This window comes from Syngnathus floridae, chromosome 6, assembly GCF_059516105.1.
Source record: "Syngnathus floridae isolate MCC-2025c chromosome 6, RoL_Sflo_1.0, whole genome shotgun sequence".
Taxonomy (NCBI): Eukaryota; Metazoa; Chordata; class Actinopteri; order Syngnathiformes; family Syngnathidae; genus Syngnathus; species Syngnathus floridae.
In genome coordinates, this window is record NC_142418.1 from 15,888,960 (window position 1) to 15,905,301 (window position 16,342).

Here is a 16,342-nt window from a genome sequence, read left to right on the forward strand (position 1 = left end):
CGTTATTTCTCCCTTGTGTTGCTTCTAAGCACAGGTATTTTTTTTTCTGAAGTCATTATTACTCCCAAGTGCAGGCTACTTCCTGTGGCGGTTACCTTGGTAACCACGGGAGCGCAGAAGTCCTGCGTCCAGACGGAAGGGGCGTGGCACTGGTGGGCTCGAGTGCAGCGGCCGTCGCACCAACCGCACTCGGTCACCCGCGAGGACAGCAGACAGGAAGTGCAGGAGGTCAGCTGACCACAGCCCGGGCCAATCAGGGGCACTTTGGTGATCTGTTGGAAATTGTAAAAAACCGTTGCAACCTTGAAAAATTGTGCCTCGTCATCATCAGTATTCGATTAATTTGGAAGCTCAACGACATCACCTTGTTCCCGGTGGCCACCAGCAGAGCTCCGCCTCCCCGGCCGTCGAGCAACGCCGTCGAGGACGTGACGGGTTGCGAGTCCAAGCGCAGGTTGACGTGCGGCGAGGCCAAGCGGGAGAAGCGAACCTGGAAGAGACGCCAAAAGTTGCGAGTGACCGATCGGAACCAAATGAGAGGCTCTTCTGTACGCATACAAATACACACATTAGAAATGTGTGCTGTGTGTGTGACAAATACATTTACAGGAGGAATCTGTTTAAGAAATATGTGGACAAAGATCTTATGTTGGGAACCGGCGACCTCTCGACCACCTGCGCTGGGCGCAAAACGACAAAAAGATGGCGAGAGTGTCGTTCATTGTTTGAAGCTGTCAGCTTTTGCTGTATTTCAGTTTCCTGCTCGCGCCGACTCCCCGCCACCGCGTTCAGGAAACATTTCTCCCTTCGGCTTCGCTCTGAGTCCACTGTGGGAATAACACAGCGGTCGCAGTGTTTGTTCGGCAAACATCAGCACCCCCCTCCGCGAGTCCCCCCCCCCCCCCTAACCCGCCTAATACAATAAGCTGTAATTCACACCACCATTAACTCCTCCAGGCGGCCATTATTCTCACTGTTGCAAAAGCTAACGTTGAACCGCTGGGGAGGTTGCACGTTTGACAATGTGTGTGAGAATGAGGAAGTATGTAGACAATCACATCCAGACAGAAAACCTCCACCCCCCCTCCCCATCACACAAATCACCAACATTGTGAAGGTCCCAAACTTGACCCCTAAAATTCACTCACTAGCTAAAATTTTTTTCTCACCCGTAAATTGATCAAGATTTTCTTCGGTTTTCAGAAAATGGTGGAAAATGTTGAGCAAATGTCTTATTTTGTTGAAACCAATATCAGTCTGTTCAAAGTATGAATAAAAAAAATATACTATTGGTAGTGATAATTATAATAATGTCGATATTGTGCTGCACATGTAACATTATATTTTTCTCAAATTAATTTCCTAATCCTGAAATAAGGTGACTATGATTTCCCTGTTGCAGTGTGGCTCTATGTGACTTAATTCCGATACTATTTGCTGACTTGTATATATTATATGACCTGAGACGATATTAACAATACGTCGAGCGAAAGGTGAATGAGCTGACGTGTTGGCGAAGCACAAGCGAGCTGGGAAGCGACGACAGCTGCATGGAAAATGGCGGGATAGCATAGCCAATGAGAGAAGCTGCTGAGTTGCGGTGGGGTGCAAAGGGGGGGGGGGTTCACGCTGATCGGCACGTTAATGGCCGAGCGGCGGTCTTCACCGACACGTTCCCTCGCACGGCATTCCCAACTCAGCGAGGGTCTCGTGCAGCTGTTGCTGTGTGTTTTTCTCCAGCAGCTGTCCTTTCGAATGAAATGTCCATCTATGCCACGCAGGGGCAAAAGTATTGGGACAAACAAAGAAAAAATAATCAATCAGAGGTTATTTTGATTCCAAGCGGCTATATGAGCTCATTTTGGATATTTGGAAGGATTAGTTTGATTTGGAATTAGAAGAACGTATACTTGCCAAATACACGAGTTTGGGAGAGCTTTTTTGTTTTGGTCATTGAGTGTGGGCGGGGCATGTCGGCAAGGTTTGGCGGTGACAGTGTGGGAAAATTCAGGCCCCTAAGCCAGTTCTACTTGGCAACGTGAAATTTGTACGGCATGTCTATAATAAGTAGGTCCACAAAAAAACGTCCTAAGAAGTCAAGCCTGAAAAGACAGAGGAAGTCTGACATTTTGGTTAGAACTTGACTAATTATGCAACTTTTTTTTCCTTCTTGAATATTTTGGAATTTCTGCCTCAGAGTCTAATTTCACAAAATTGGTCGTCGATTGTGAGCTGACCCACAAAAAATGTCTGTAAAAGCAATGACTGAAAAGCAGGTGGCCATTTTGGTTGAGGCTAATTTGTATTTTACTTGGAATATTTGAAAGATTCCTCCTCTTAAGAACAAGTTTTACTTATGCTACGTGATTTTCTGTTGTGTTTTGTGAATTTTGTAGGCTCATCTATGATGAGTAAACCCACAAAAAAAGTCTTAGAAGTCACGCTTAAAATGACATGAAGCCTTCCATTTTGGCTACTTCCAGCAGTCTTTCAAAGACAAACTTCTCCAAGAAATGTTTCTTCTACTGCTAGGAACTGAAGCATATGCAGACAGATGGGCAGCACTGAACATTTCAGTTTTGGCCATTGCATGCAGCGAAAGATTTGCCGTGCACGACTCGACTCCAACTTTAACAAAAGTGACTTGTCCTTCCTGACTTAAATACGTTAAAACGCTGAAAGAAAGGCAGCAGGTGCGAACGGCAACAAACAGCTGCTCTTTGTGCACGCTACACGCCAAACATGGCGTGAGTAGCGCAACACGGCAGCCTCACCGAGCAGATGTCAAGCTGAGGCCTGTCATCTCTAAAAACTTTTTTTTTTCCAATGAAACACTTTCCAACTTGGAAAGTGAAGCCCCTGGAATGAAAAGCTTTCAATCAAATATGCTGAGCATTTGACCGTAGGACTTCTTGGAAATACTAACCCCCAGCAATGTCTTCTCCGGCCCTCGTAAACTCACGCCATAACGAGATGAGAACAGGTGTCTCCCTTCGGTCCAGATACATCAACCCAAGAACGAAAATTTTGACGGCGGTTCTTGCGGTCCAAACACACATTTACTAACAGTGATTCCAATTGGATATTTTTACCACCCAGTACCTGAATGAGGCGTCCGTCGGCGGTACCCAGGAAGGCAACAGCGCGTCCGTGGACAGGTAGCACCTTGATGGAGGTCACCAGGGTTCCTGTGAGCTCCTTGTGCCAGTACTCCAGACGCTGGACAAACTGGGTCACCTGCAGGCGGTATTTGCCCTCCTTGCCCTCGTGGATGCCCTCGTGCGGGTCGCACTCGTCCGACGAGGTCTGCGTGGAGACGACGGGCATCAGGCAAACATCTCAGCTTTGAAGATTAACGACATTCTTTCCAAACTTTTTTAATCACGTGCAAAAAGAAGTAAAGCAATGTTATTTTTTTTTCCAGGCTCACACGTTGCTCTTTGACATTAAAGCCCGGCATATCATCTTACACCCGAATGGCTGCTGGTGTAAAAAAACGAAACCCAATCATGTTACCGTTGTAGTCGGAACAATAGCGACCGGTTAAGTGTGTGGTGTTCGATGTCTGCCATGAGCGCCCCGCGGTGACGCGAAAACGGTGACGGAACTTTGGACCGGCGCCATCAATCAAGTCACATGACAAACCTGGGAGAAATGTGAGATGCACAGGTGCAGTTGCACACACCGTGTGAAGTCCAGATTTACATTTGTGAATGCTTCATAAAAATGAAACATAAAAAGGACCAGTAAGCCATGTCATTTGCATTTTGCTGCAGGGTTGCTCCCCTAGCGTAGATCAAGAGTTCTTCTAGTACCTGTTACCCCCCCACCCTAACCATGCGTCGGTGCCGAGGTCATGATGCAGTGAAGCTGAGAAAACAAGCAAAGCTTTGGTGCGGTCAAGCGGTCAGGTCAAGGACCTTAAGAGCTCCCCTTGTGGGTCATTAATGATTAATGAAAGCTGAGGCCCACCGCTGAAGGCCATGACTAAACACAAAGAGATCAGAAAAGGGGGCGGGGGGCTTTCTACATCAAACTTTGGTTCTGTTCACTGCGTTTGTTGGACGCTCCAGCGGGCGCAGACACAACAAGAGGCGAGCGGGCCAAAGCCACGCTCTCAGACAAGTGGCACTCGCCGGGGGAGTGTTGCGGCCATTTCCCATGATGCATCACAATCCGGCACTCCGTTACGAGCGCAGCTTGATGAAAGACGAGCTAAGCGGGGCTTAGCGCAGCTAAGGAGGCCTCACACAACTTCCCCCCAATGTATGAAAGGAGATAGCTCTTAGTCTGATATTATATCACAAGGGCTGGTGGGTTGTAAAAAAAAAAAAAAGAAAACTTTTAATGTCTGGAGTGGACAACAATACGATTGATTTTCTCACACAAGATGGCCGTAAGTGGCCATGTCAGGGCTCAAGCAGCTTCTCATCCGTAATGTAAATCTTGACCTGTTGTCGGGTACTATTTCTAATGATCAAGTGCTAACAGGCTAACAGGTGTTATGCTAATATAGAGCAAGATAGCAACCTGAGTACGCTAAGTGCTAAAGCAGATCCAGGACTTTATATCTTGCCTTGTGGTTAGTTCTAACTGATCAAAAATGGATCAAATACAAATGTGCTAATTGTATGCTAACATACCAAAAAACGGGCTCCCTCAGTAGCAAAAATACCAAAATAGATCCAAAAGGAACTGCTCTCTTGGCCCGTAGAGGGCCACGACTTGAAAATACTCAAATTTGAGAACCTATCTGTGGAAGATAGCAACGGGTGTAGCGGAAGCGCTAAAAATATCAATGCAGATTAGCATAGATATAAAGAAAGATATCTACGTAAACAAAAGTCCTAAGAAAGAGAATGAATCAAATCCTAAAATGCGTATAGTATAATAGGTATGCCAAGGGTCTTAAAATAAAGTTGGTGCCAATGGAACCCATGGTATGGGCGACCTTTGAACTGGGGACCAGTGAACTGGCGCGGTTGTTAGCTTGAGGGTGTGTGAAAGTGAAACAACAACACACGTCCATCTGCAACTCGACTCTCCGTGCACATTTGTTGCGGCACGTGTGCCGCCATTGTCATTGCGCAAGGGTCAGCTGACAATGAAGCGACTGCGCCCTGCCCGATGGCGCCCATGCAAATCCTTGGCGACCCAACTGTGGTCCAGAATCACGGCCTCCTGAAGACAGCAACGACCTTAGCCAAATGTTGCTAATTTGAAGGATTTGGTGGGAACAAGCTTAATTACATGGCAACCGCTTGTTGCTAGGCAGAATTCAGAGAACACAACCACTTTTGCCCCATTAATTAGTCAGTTAAGCTATTTTATCTGTTAAATTGTACGTTAGTGAGCTAGCTCTACACCAAATGGTTGTTTTATATAAAATATCACTTTTGTTAGCGGAACGTGATGGATGTGTACGCCCTGCGCCGAAACGAAAGATGCTACAGTCCATCATCTCACGTCATCTCACGCCAGGAAATGGATCGCTAACATGTCGAACACAAATAGGGTGCGCCGTCATTTTTTATTCACGGTGCATGTGTAGGTGTACCTAATGAAGTGGTAGGTGAAGAATATTGTAGCTGCTGCAGGGACTCTTGGGTATTCCGGAACTTTTCCATTCGCATACTTTCCGACAGCACGGAAGCAAATGAACAATGTCAGCAGGTCACTGACAAAAAAAATGTGTTCTGCTTGGGAGCGCCGAAATCTTCCTGAGGGCAGATCCATCAAACACTCCTCAGCCAAGTGCAATCCTTCATTTATTCACTCATTCATTCATTAATCAGAGAAGCATGTGATTGCCATTAGAAACATCTCGAAAAACTATCCCAGGTCCAAATGCTGGAGTTCTATTATGACAAGTCGCAACTACAGCAAAGAACCAATTGCCGGAATCAAGAGCCAGATCTCAGAACCACAAGCAAGATCCAGAAGATAGAACCGGCATCTAGAGCCAGAACATGTGGAGACCAGTTCCAGAACCACGGGATACAAAGCGAGCGGAATGGGTTGGGTCGTGTTCTTTGACGGATTTTCAAATAATATCAGTTTTTTTTTTTAAACAAAACATGGTTTGAGTTAGTTTTCATTTTTATAAAAGCATTTTAGTTGTTGGTTTTCTTCATTAATGAAAATTTATTTTAAATTTTAGTCAGTGTTTGTCCATTTTAATAAGCTTGGATCCTGGTTATGGAAACGAAGCCCAGAACCGCTGAATGAGTTTTTGTTTTTTGGTTTGTTTTCCTTCCAGACTTGTATATTTGCATAGGGTTGCTTGGAACTCATGTTTATGCAAATAAAGAGGCAGGCTCAACAAAATGCAAAACATAAAACCGCTTTTTCTTTTGTGCGCTAGATTCTGGAGCTAACTTATCCAATACATGTCAGAAAAAACAAACGTGTAAATAATTTGAAATTACAGCTGCACTTATATGTCAATCTGTCCATTTCAATTACCCCCCCCCAAAAAAACGTTTAGTTATTTAAAAAAAAGCGCTACATAAATAGTTTGTCCTCTTGATAGGAAAGTTTATCTTCTTTTTATTCTCTTGTTTGGGATGTACTGTGCCCAGTGTGCCTGTGTGCGCGTGTGTGCTACTTGAGAGTGCACACACAGACACACACACACACACAGAAGGGGTGCTGGCATTGTGCTGGGATTACGTTGGAATGAGATGTCTGCAGCAGATGTTTGCCGGACTGTCAAAACATGCACCCATGTGACCTGGGACCCTGAGACATCCTGAGTGGATTGGATCAGATAGCGGTCAAACCCATAGTATTTGAGACTTTGGCGATGATTCGGGTAATGTGATTGGTTGAAAGGCGACCAAGTCAAAAATTTCATAGCAAAACATACTGCAAAGTACATGAAGGAGATTAAAAGACGTGAAAAAATATCAGTGCTGCTTTAATTGCGGCTTCATCTTCATGGCAACATTTCCATCATTTTCTCATGTCGTTTTTCCCACGTATGTGTGCGTGCGTGCGTACAGCCATGCAAAGCTTTCAATTAGTAGTTGGAGGAGAAGCTCGGCGGCCAAAGGCCTGCACGCCGAGCTGGACTCTGTGATTAGAACGTTTTTCAAAGGGCAAGGAAGCACAGCCATCCCATGTCAGCGAGAGGACGATGTGATGGGGGGAAAAAAGCAAAAGATTGATTTCGTGTTGGAGTTATGGGTTAGTACCGTGTAGTATTTCATGTTGAACCACAAATAGTTCATCTTTTAATTAATAATCCTAATTGGTATCTCAAAACCCAACGTTTAACCCCAAAACATTAACCTTCGTCTGGCTGCTGCTCATTTCCCAGCGAGGCCGACAGCTTGCAGCTTGACCGCTAAGCATGTTATCAAGGAGAACAAAGATAACACATTTGCCCGTTTGTTCTTGGACAACACGAAAGAAAGCGAACACCCGGGTTTGATCATTAACCAAACGGAGAGTCGTTGTCAGCTCATGTGGAAAAACAGCCGGGAAATGCCTGCGGACACGAGAAAATTGGAGAAAAGTGTAGCGGAAGTGTCGAAAATTATCTTTTGAACAATGACGTCAACAGCTAACAATGGATCGGAGAAGCTGCGAGATCGGAGACATTTGATTGGACGCTCATTGTTTTTCAACATTCTAAAAAGAGCCGCCGTAATAAAAAAAAAAACAACTATTATGGATCAATAAGGGAGTGACAACTTTATGGGTTAATCGTTTAACCCAAAATGGTGGCTCAAATGACAAACCCACAAAACAACCAAGTAGTTTTTTGATTTGACCCGAATCAAGTCGTGTCAGTCCTTAGTGGACCCATATTGGGTTAAAATATTTTTAAAGGTACCCATGGTCTTTTAGTTTCTATATTAGTCAAAAGCATCAGATTTCAAAAACTACGCCCTCTAGTGGCTATAAGCAGTATAGCGAAAAACAATATCTGATTGGATGCTGATAAGTGCTTTAAATTTCCGACAATGCCAGGGCATCACGTTTCTCGTCTCGGATAAAACGCTAAGACTTTGTTTCGTTTATTGCGGACTGTCACATTCGCAGGAGCCGTTATTTTCCAGCATGCTACTGTAGCGTGACGCAAGATGGATGCTTGATGGGATGAGTGGAACAAAAGCAGGGACAGGACAGGGCAAGACTGGATAAGAACATTCATCCTTTAGTGCCTGCCGAGGAGCCGCCCGCACCGCTGCCCTGTCGTCAACGCTGGCACGGCACGTCGGGGCATGCTTGGATCCAAAACCAAAACGCCTTAGCAACAGAGCACCCCCCACTTTTGCCCCACAGAAAGGAGCTTACGTCATCTAAACCTGCAAATTAAACATTGAGCTTGTGTGCACCGCTGCTTTGAAGGAATTCGAGAATATTTACAGTTGAGAGGATAAAATTCTAAAATTTAGGGGGTATCATCATACTCCAGCAAACTAAGATGTCATGGTTAGTCAGGAAAAGCAACAAAAACGCCTCATCAAATTTCCACGACTGATACACGCAATAAGTGGTGCACGCTTCGGGGTGGACGCACCCCCACGTAGGTTTTCCAGGTGTCCATGCGATGACTATAGCACACTTAGCTTAGCTCATGAATGAGATAGCGTCTCAGCAAGGAGCACACCTGCTTTCCAGGCTTGCGATCCAAACTCAGAACTTGCGTAGACATACATATAAGACGAGTTTTTATTGTTTCGAGATTGCCTCGTGACTCTTTGAGGACCAACAGGTGCAAGTTTTTGTGTCCAAATGTGGTGGGAACTCAGACATAGAATAAAATAAAATAAAGAATTAAATTAAATAAAATTGAAATAAATAAATGTCCCAATTTTCCATAGATATGCCTTTAAAAAGCGTTCCCAAAAGAGGATCCACGTCCACATATGAGGTCAAAGCGCCGATCCGATTAGCATGGATCGGAAGAAAAAGCAGCAAATGCTGATTGCTTTTAAATTCAATCTACCGACTGATTGATCACACGGCGCCACGCAAGCTAGCAGCGCCATTTTTTGAGCGACGGCCATTTTAATTTGGTCGCCCCCGCTTTTCACGAACAAATAGACAACACATTGATTGCGCGCCGGGCGACCATCATTTCTCATTATGAAAAAGACGCAAGCACGGTTGTGATGTATTGGACTGTCGTTGTTCCTAATTAAATAAAAAGCACATAAGGAATTTGACTAAACATTTGGAGGTTTCACATTTGACACTACAAGTAACATTGGTGACTGTCCGAAAAGAATTAACATTTATTTGGTATGATTATTTTACTTTTTTTTCTATTTATCATTGTCAGCAGATTTATATGGATAGTATAGTTTATTTTCACAACTGTATTTGTTTAGCTGGACTGTTGAAATATTTTTTCCCCCAAAAAACTTTAACTGTATTTTTAATTTGTACTATTTTAATAGTGTCTTTACGTCTGCTGTTTTCATTTATTTGACCTTTTTTGCCTCCCGTTCATTTCAATGAAAGTTATGTTGCCCCACCATCCAGCAATGTGTGAGTCATCATTAAAAGCATCCCTCATGCCCTCGAATTAGGAGGTTCGCTGGCGTTGACAACCGCCACTTAAAAAACTTCAAAGATGCTCTTTCCTGCTGCGCTTTCAATGCTCGCCAGATTTCTACTGGGACGTTTTTTTCCACTTCGTCCGGCAAAAAAAAGCAACAAGAAAAAAAAAAAAAAGACCAAAATAAACTTGTGTGCGCTAGAGTGTTTCAACTGCAGACAAACGTGATGAATTTATGAGTCTGCTTATCATATCTGAGTCAAGCGGCGTCTACCTGCCAGCTGCTCACCTGAAGAGTTATAAACACAAATTATGTGTACTTGTGCCACCTTAAATAAAACTCAGGTACTTGGGCCAAAAGAAAAACGGAATTAAGCAAATTGAGTACTTGAAAAACAATTGCAGTCCATCTGTCCCTCTTTTCATCCATCCATCACTCCAACCTGACGTAAAACTTGATAAAAAGTCAAACAGACCTCACATTCAAAGCGCAATAAAAGCTCAATTAAAAAAAATAAGTTAGCGGGACGTCGTTAAGGTGAGCTAGCAGAGCGGCAGGTGTTCAGTTTGCTTAAGAGGAACTTGGACGTAAAATCCAACCGCTGATATCCTTGTAATGTGTTTACGAGATGAGAGGCTGTTACCGAGGATGGCCTCCAGGGCAAAACGTCAAAAGATTCCTCGTTGGAGGCCACGCACTGATTAGAATAATACCCAAGAGTGCAATGTAGCAAAGAGCTGGACAGCTAACAAGTTAACGTAAAGTCTTCACGTGATTATTGATCAAGTGTTTGATTGATTTGGGGGGGTCGGGCGGCTGAAGGGTTGGGCCGTAAATGTCTACTGTAAATAAACAGCTTCGTCGATGATATTGGAATGCCCCCCCGGACCCTCATGACAGGGAGTCCTCCGGGTGACATGATCGATCCCGAAAGCAGCGGCGAGCTTTGGCTGCAGTCTGTGATACTTTGTCCTAAAATGGACGCTTTATGTGAGCAAAGAAGCGGGTGGAAAAAGAAAAAAAAAAAAAAGCACCAGATAAGTGCACCAAATATGGTCGATAGAGCGAACGCCGTTGCACTTTGAACTGGCGCTTTCATCCATACACACGCATCTTAAGCGGAAAAATTCCTAAATTCCATTCGTGCGATCAAGGACGAGATCCCGGAAGATAAAACGGCTCTAAAAGGGTTCGGGAGTCCTCTCGGGCTACGATGCAGCAGCGCATAAATAAGTATTAAAAAAACAACAGCAGATGACGATGGACCTCATTTGCATCCATTTTGAATCACAACATTTCCATACTGCAGCAGCAACTAAGAACACTTTGCATCAAGCATGCACGTCTTGGAATTGTGAAATCATATGAAAGCCCAACTGTCAACAAGTATCTCATTTTCTCCATTCATCCATTGCTAGGGCGGCCATTTTGCTAACAACACGTTGCGGGTCACTCACCACGTTGTAGCAGGCCTTGCCGTCGGAACCGGTGAAGTGGTACGGGTCCACCGTGTTGCACTTCTGCATGTACATGCGGAACATGTTGTTCAGGTGCTTGATGCTCATGACGCACACGGCCGAGTTGGCGGTGGGCTCGTTGGAATCGGGCTTGCCGCGGGCGAAGGCGGCAAAGAGCACGTCGTCGCCCTCCTCCACCTCCCAAAAAAATCAGGACAAACTTTAATGACCAAAAAAAATGTGAGCACACGCAGAGAACTTCCAAAGCTACAATCAATACCTTCAGATGGCGCTGCAGCTCCACATCGTCGCCCACCTTGGTCACGTGCGCTGCCTGCAGCAGGTTGAACACCTTGTCGTCTTGGGCCGAGCGCCGCCGCCGCCGCTTGTCAGTGCTGATACACTCCAGCGGCATCTCCACGTAGCGGCGGATGACCAAATCCGAGGAGCACATCCTCACGATGCGCGTGTGGAACGCCGGCGAGTCGCGGCTCACTTGCTGCACAGTCAGGAAGTACGTGAAGGGCCCGCTGTGGAAGGAGTGAACGTAGCGCAGGTAGTATTTCCCTCGCAGTGACGGGATCAGATCCATGTGAGACAAGCTGGAGAAGAAGGTGAACCCGTCCTGGCTGGTCTTCATCTTCCTCAAGGAGATAGTGCGAGGCCGGGCGGCAACCTCGGCCGGCTTTCCCGAATCGGGAATCTCGGAATTGCCGGCGAAGAACACGATGATGTTGCTCTCCACGCTGAGCACCTGCGAGCCCGACAGGCCGGCCACCACGTCGGCGTCGGCCGGCGTCCCCTTGCCCGGGCTGACCTTGTTAGCGAAGCAGTAAACCTGTTCGTTCACCGTCTTGGGACTGTTGTCCTCGTCCAGCACGTGGCGGCGACAGACGCCGTTGTCTGCCGAGCCGCAGCTGTACAAGCCTTTGTCGTACATCTTCTCCACCACTAGGGCTAAATTGCGGTTGTCCACCTCGCCGGCGGCGCCGCCGGACCCGCAGGTCTCGTTGGCGTGCAGCGGCCCCGTGCGGTACTCGGAGAGCTTGGTCAGGTTGGGCGCCAGAGCGTAGATCCGGTTGACGGCGCCCACGTAGACAACGCCGTCCAGCGTCACCATGTTCTGGACCAGGAAGTCGGCAGTGAACGTTTGGAGACGGTGGTCCGATGAAAGGTTGACCTTGGATGACTCGGAGGGCCCGTTGCACTGGCCTTTGGCGCCGGGCGACCACAGGGACCACCACAACACCAAAACCACGTGCAGCGTTTGCAGGAAGCACAGGCTCATCCTGAAGACAAACCACAAACAAGTTAGTGGTACACAAAAAAGCACACAGTGGAGAGCGAAAAGCACCACAAAAAAAAGTGAAAAAAACTGGATGGCAGAAATGATTGGAACTTTAAAACAGTGAAACACAACGACACGCCACAAAATGGAAAACAGAGTAGAACATTGAAACAATGGAACAAGAAAAATTATAACACACAAAAGTTAGACACACAAAGTAGAACACGGTACGAGAAGTTAAATCCAAGACAACACAAAAAGTGAAGCAGAAAGAAAAATGGATTCCGAAAAAAAAAACACTATTAAAAGTGTGGGACAAACATAAAAACAGAACATAAATAAATTAATGGCCGACAAGTGGAAAGAAAAATGTGGACTGCAAAAAAATAGAATGCTAAAAATGTAAAAGGGCACAAAGTGGAACACAAAAAGTGGGCCACCAAAAAGTAGAACACACTACCCAAAAAAAAGGACCATAAAAGCAACCAAAGCAAAAGAAAATGGAACAAGTGAACAATAAATATGATGGTGCATATCAACATCTCGACTTTGCTGTGTTCTGTGTGAAACTCACTAAACTTGAGGATGCCATCATTTTTAGAACGCAGCTATTTTGCAGGGACCTCTATGTGAAAGGGGTTCTAAGACAGCGAGGCCTCCGGGGAGCATTACGATAAACTCAATTAAAAGCAGAGGCGGGACGGACCCTGGTGGGACATGATAAATCACCCGGCGACTCAATAGCGGCACGCGGAGTGGGTGAAAGGCGAGGTGGAGGGGGGGGACTTTGCGGTGCTACTGTAGAATTTGCAAAATGCTGGTTGAGCTTGATGTGGCTGTGACACATGCAGTGGTGTGACAGGCATCAAAACAAGAGTAGCTTTACATGAGGGATGCAGATGAACTCAGTCACGATAAATAGGGGCCCCATGTGGGAGTGGGATGGGGGGGAATTATAAGCCCCCTTTTTGATTTGACTAAAATATTGAAATGTCAAGTCCATGTGAACACACTATGAAAATCATGAAGTCCATTTAGGGGAAAGGAAGGTGGATAAAAGGGTCCACTGACAAAAACGGACGAGTAATTATTAAAGATAATACTAAAATATTAAACAAAATAAAACATAATTGGACCAAAAAAAAGAAAAAAAAGTTTTAATTAAGATGAAACGCATCTTTTAATTTATATAGTAGATACTGTATGCATAGAGAAGGTCGGGATTAGGGGAAATGGATAAAAATACTCTTTATAAACTGAATCCACAAACTCCTTTTGACATTGACAACGTAAATTTTCATGTGGGCAACTTTGACGCACAGAGAGGATCACAGAGAAGAGGAATCACTTTGACTGCTAAAGCGTGAATGAATAATGGTATGGTCATAAAAAATGTGTGTGGGGTGCACCTGCAAAAAAAAACACACAATGGTAGTCAAGTAAAAGCACAAAAGATGTGAAAAAGTTGCGAATTGAAGAGGAAAGTGAGTCATGCAGAGTACACACACACACATATGCACTTGCATGGCAAGCAAAGGCGCACGCACACACACGCGCGGGCAGACAAAGCCAAGTCAACAACACGTTGATTGTATTCTAGCCACTTAAACCAGCATAAAGTTTATTATTAAATATAATAATAAAACGTAATGCGGCGGTTTGGGCTCACCTGTTCGGCGGAGTTCAAATCATACTCCACGCAAGAAAGTTCTCCAAATTAGTCCAAACAGAAGCAAAGGCAAGTCAACTTCTCCTCTTCTTCTTCTTCTTCTCCTTTTTTTGGGTGATAAATACAAACAAAAACAGTTGACTTGGCGTATGAGGAGAGCGCACAAATGCGTGCGCGCAGCCGATACGATGCTGCCGCTTTGCCGCTCCGTTGCGTGCGCGCTCGCCTCCCACCGCACGCGTGGCTACAAGCCACGCCCACTGTGTCGTGACGTCAGTAGGTGCCCCTCTGTTGTTTGTCTGCTCAGGTGAAACTTTTTTTTTGTCTCTCTCGACTACTTTTTAGTCAGTTTCTTGTATTTGGTTTCACTATAAAACGTTTGCTCAAACTTTTTTTTTCTACAGTTTTATCTAATAAAATGACCATGATCAACATTGAGTGCCATTAATTCGTTCTAGTCCACATCCCCTCCAAATTTTTTTATGTTTTTAATGAGGAAAAACTACACTACTATTTTATATTGTATAAAAAAACATACAGTGGTAACATAATACAATAAAGTGCAAAGAATCAGAGTTGTTGCAACAGTTTAAAAATTGTGAAACATTTGAATTGTTTCATCTAAGCGGATTACGATGACTCACCAATAGTTCAGTAGCAGTGTATGCCAGATTCGTTTTTTTAAACTACCCCTGAAGCCAGTTGTACTTGGCAAGTTGAAATTAGGTAAACAAGTCTCTCATCAGTAGACTCAGGATTTTTTTTTCAAAAATTCTTGCCTGGAAAAAAAACCCAAGTCTGCCATTTTAGTTTAAAATGGCCATGCTGACTTCATTTATAGTTATAGAGATTTTGCCCCAAAGCCAGTTGTACTTAGCAACATAAAATTTGGTCGACATGTTCATCATGAGTTGACCCACAAAAAAGTCTCAAGGAGCCATGCCCGAAAAGATGCACAAAGTCACCCATTCTAATTTGAAGTAGCCATTTTTAAACTGGCAAACTTGTCCTACATATTTTGCCCGATTACGCCGCAGCTCGGTTGAGCGTTAAACGCTACAAGTTAACGTGAAGCACAGAGACAGTGATTGTCATTTCCTCTGCACCTGACTCCCCCATCCACAAACTGAGTCACACGTGGAGCGACGACTCGCTGAGCCGTAAATAACGAACTGCGTGGCCGCGGAGCGTCGTGAATCACGGCCAAACATTCCTTTGTGCCACTTCCTGAAAGAAAGCAGGACAGCGACACACACACACACAGTCACAGTCACACACACAGTCACAGTCACACAAATACACCTACAGTCTCTACAATGGAAATGGTGATGACTATGATCAACTGTCGAAATGATTGATGGTTGTCATCATTTCGTGTAAAACTGATGACATCTCTAACCCGGTAGCTTCCTCTTTTTTTATGTTCACTGACATTCTTGAGAGCTTCCCTCAAACACTACAAACAATCATTCATGCAGACAAAAAGATGACATGAATGAATGCTGAAACAACCATACAGAAGTTTGAGTTCAATGCGCCCCTAGTGGACGTGAACAGTGTTGTTGTTTTTCCCAACCACAATAGCTTTTGCGCCCATGCGGAGAGATAAGCATTATCTTAATTTAGTAATGTGAATATTTGCCTCTCAGCATTCCTAAATGTTAAGTTTAATGTTTACACTTGTCTCTCAGCGTCACACAGGTTAGTTTAGGTCAATCGATGTTAGCTAGTCAACAGTCTTGCTCCCTAGAGGACGACAAGTGCATCAGGGTCATCATTAGCGAGAGTGCTGAATGATTGAAAAGTCACTCCAGTGTCAAAACAAAACGTGTGTGCTGTTTTATGATAAGCTACGCTAACATTTAGCTCTGGATTAGCATGATTTAGTTTAGCTGTGTTTGTTTACAACAACAACTATACCACCCTTAAAATACACAACTAGCCCACTAAGCTAACACTGACAAAAACAACCTCACCTGCCCGGTGTCACTATGCAACATATAATTAGAACATTTCTTTTGTGAGCAGACCCACAAAAAATTCTGAAAATGTCACGCCCAAAAGAATTTTTCGCCCCCAAGTTAGCGTACGTTAGCAAGAAAAAATTTGAGAGATTTTGTCAACTGGCTATTAAATTTAAAGAAGATAAACTAGACAAGTAGAGGCCACCTTATTGTGAGGAATTTGAGTTTTTGTCTACGTGTGTGGGCAAAGCATCACGATGAAGTTGGATGATTACGTCATGTCTCGCAGGGAAGAGAATAATTTATTATTATTTTATTTTATGTTGCCGCACAATGGTGCAAGCTAATCACTGGTGTTGCAGTGACGAGCCAAAACTTTTCACATCTTTCTAGTCAGTCTGATTAGAGAGCACAGTTTTGCTTGGCCTCGGGGCACACACACTTACACA

The 16,342-nt window shown here is 44.6% G+C and overlaps 1 protein-coding gene across 2 annotated transcripts in view; it reads right to left on the minus strand.

Moving 5' to 3' along the window:
• met (MET proto-oncogene, receptor tyrosine kinase) overlaps positions 1 to 16,342 on the minus strand; it is a 30,305-nt gene that overhangs the window by 12,424 nt on the left and 1,539 nt on the right. Inside the window, exons 3-9 of one of the 2 annotated variants that reach the window (XM_088378437.1) lie at positions 15,036 to 15,156; positions 13,930 to 14,033; positions 11,253 to 12,261; positions 10,973 to 11,170; positions 3,103 to 3,306; positions 365 to 490; positions 96 to 272 (exon numbers count right to left, since the gene is read on the minus strand). In XM_088378437.1, coding sequence (XP_088234563.1) covers positions 96 to 272; positions 365 to 490; positions 3,103 to 3,306; positions 10,973 to 11,170; positions 11,253 to 12,260 — 1,713 coding nt within the window. In that variant the 5' untranslated portion in view covers position 12,261; positions 13,930 to 14,033; positions 15,036 to 15,156. The remainder of the gene's footprint in view (positions 1 to 95; positions 273 to 364; positions 491 to 3,102; positions 3,307 to 10,972; positions 11,171 to 11,252; positions 12,262 to 13,929; positions 14,034 to 15,035; positions 15,157 to 16,342) is intronic. The other variant, XM_088378438.1, reaches the window with a different exon arrangement.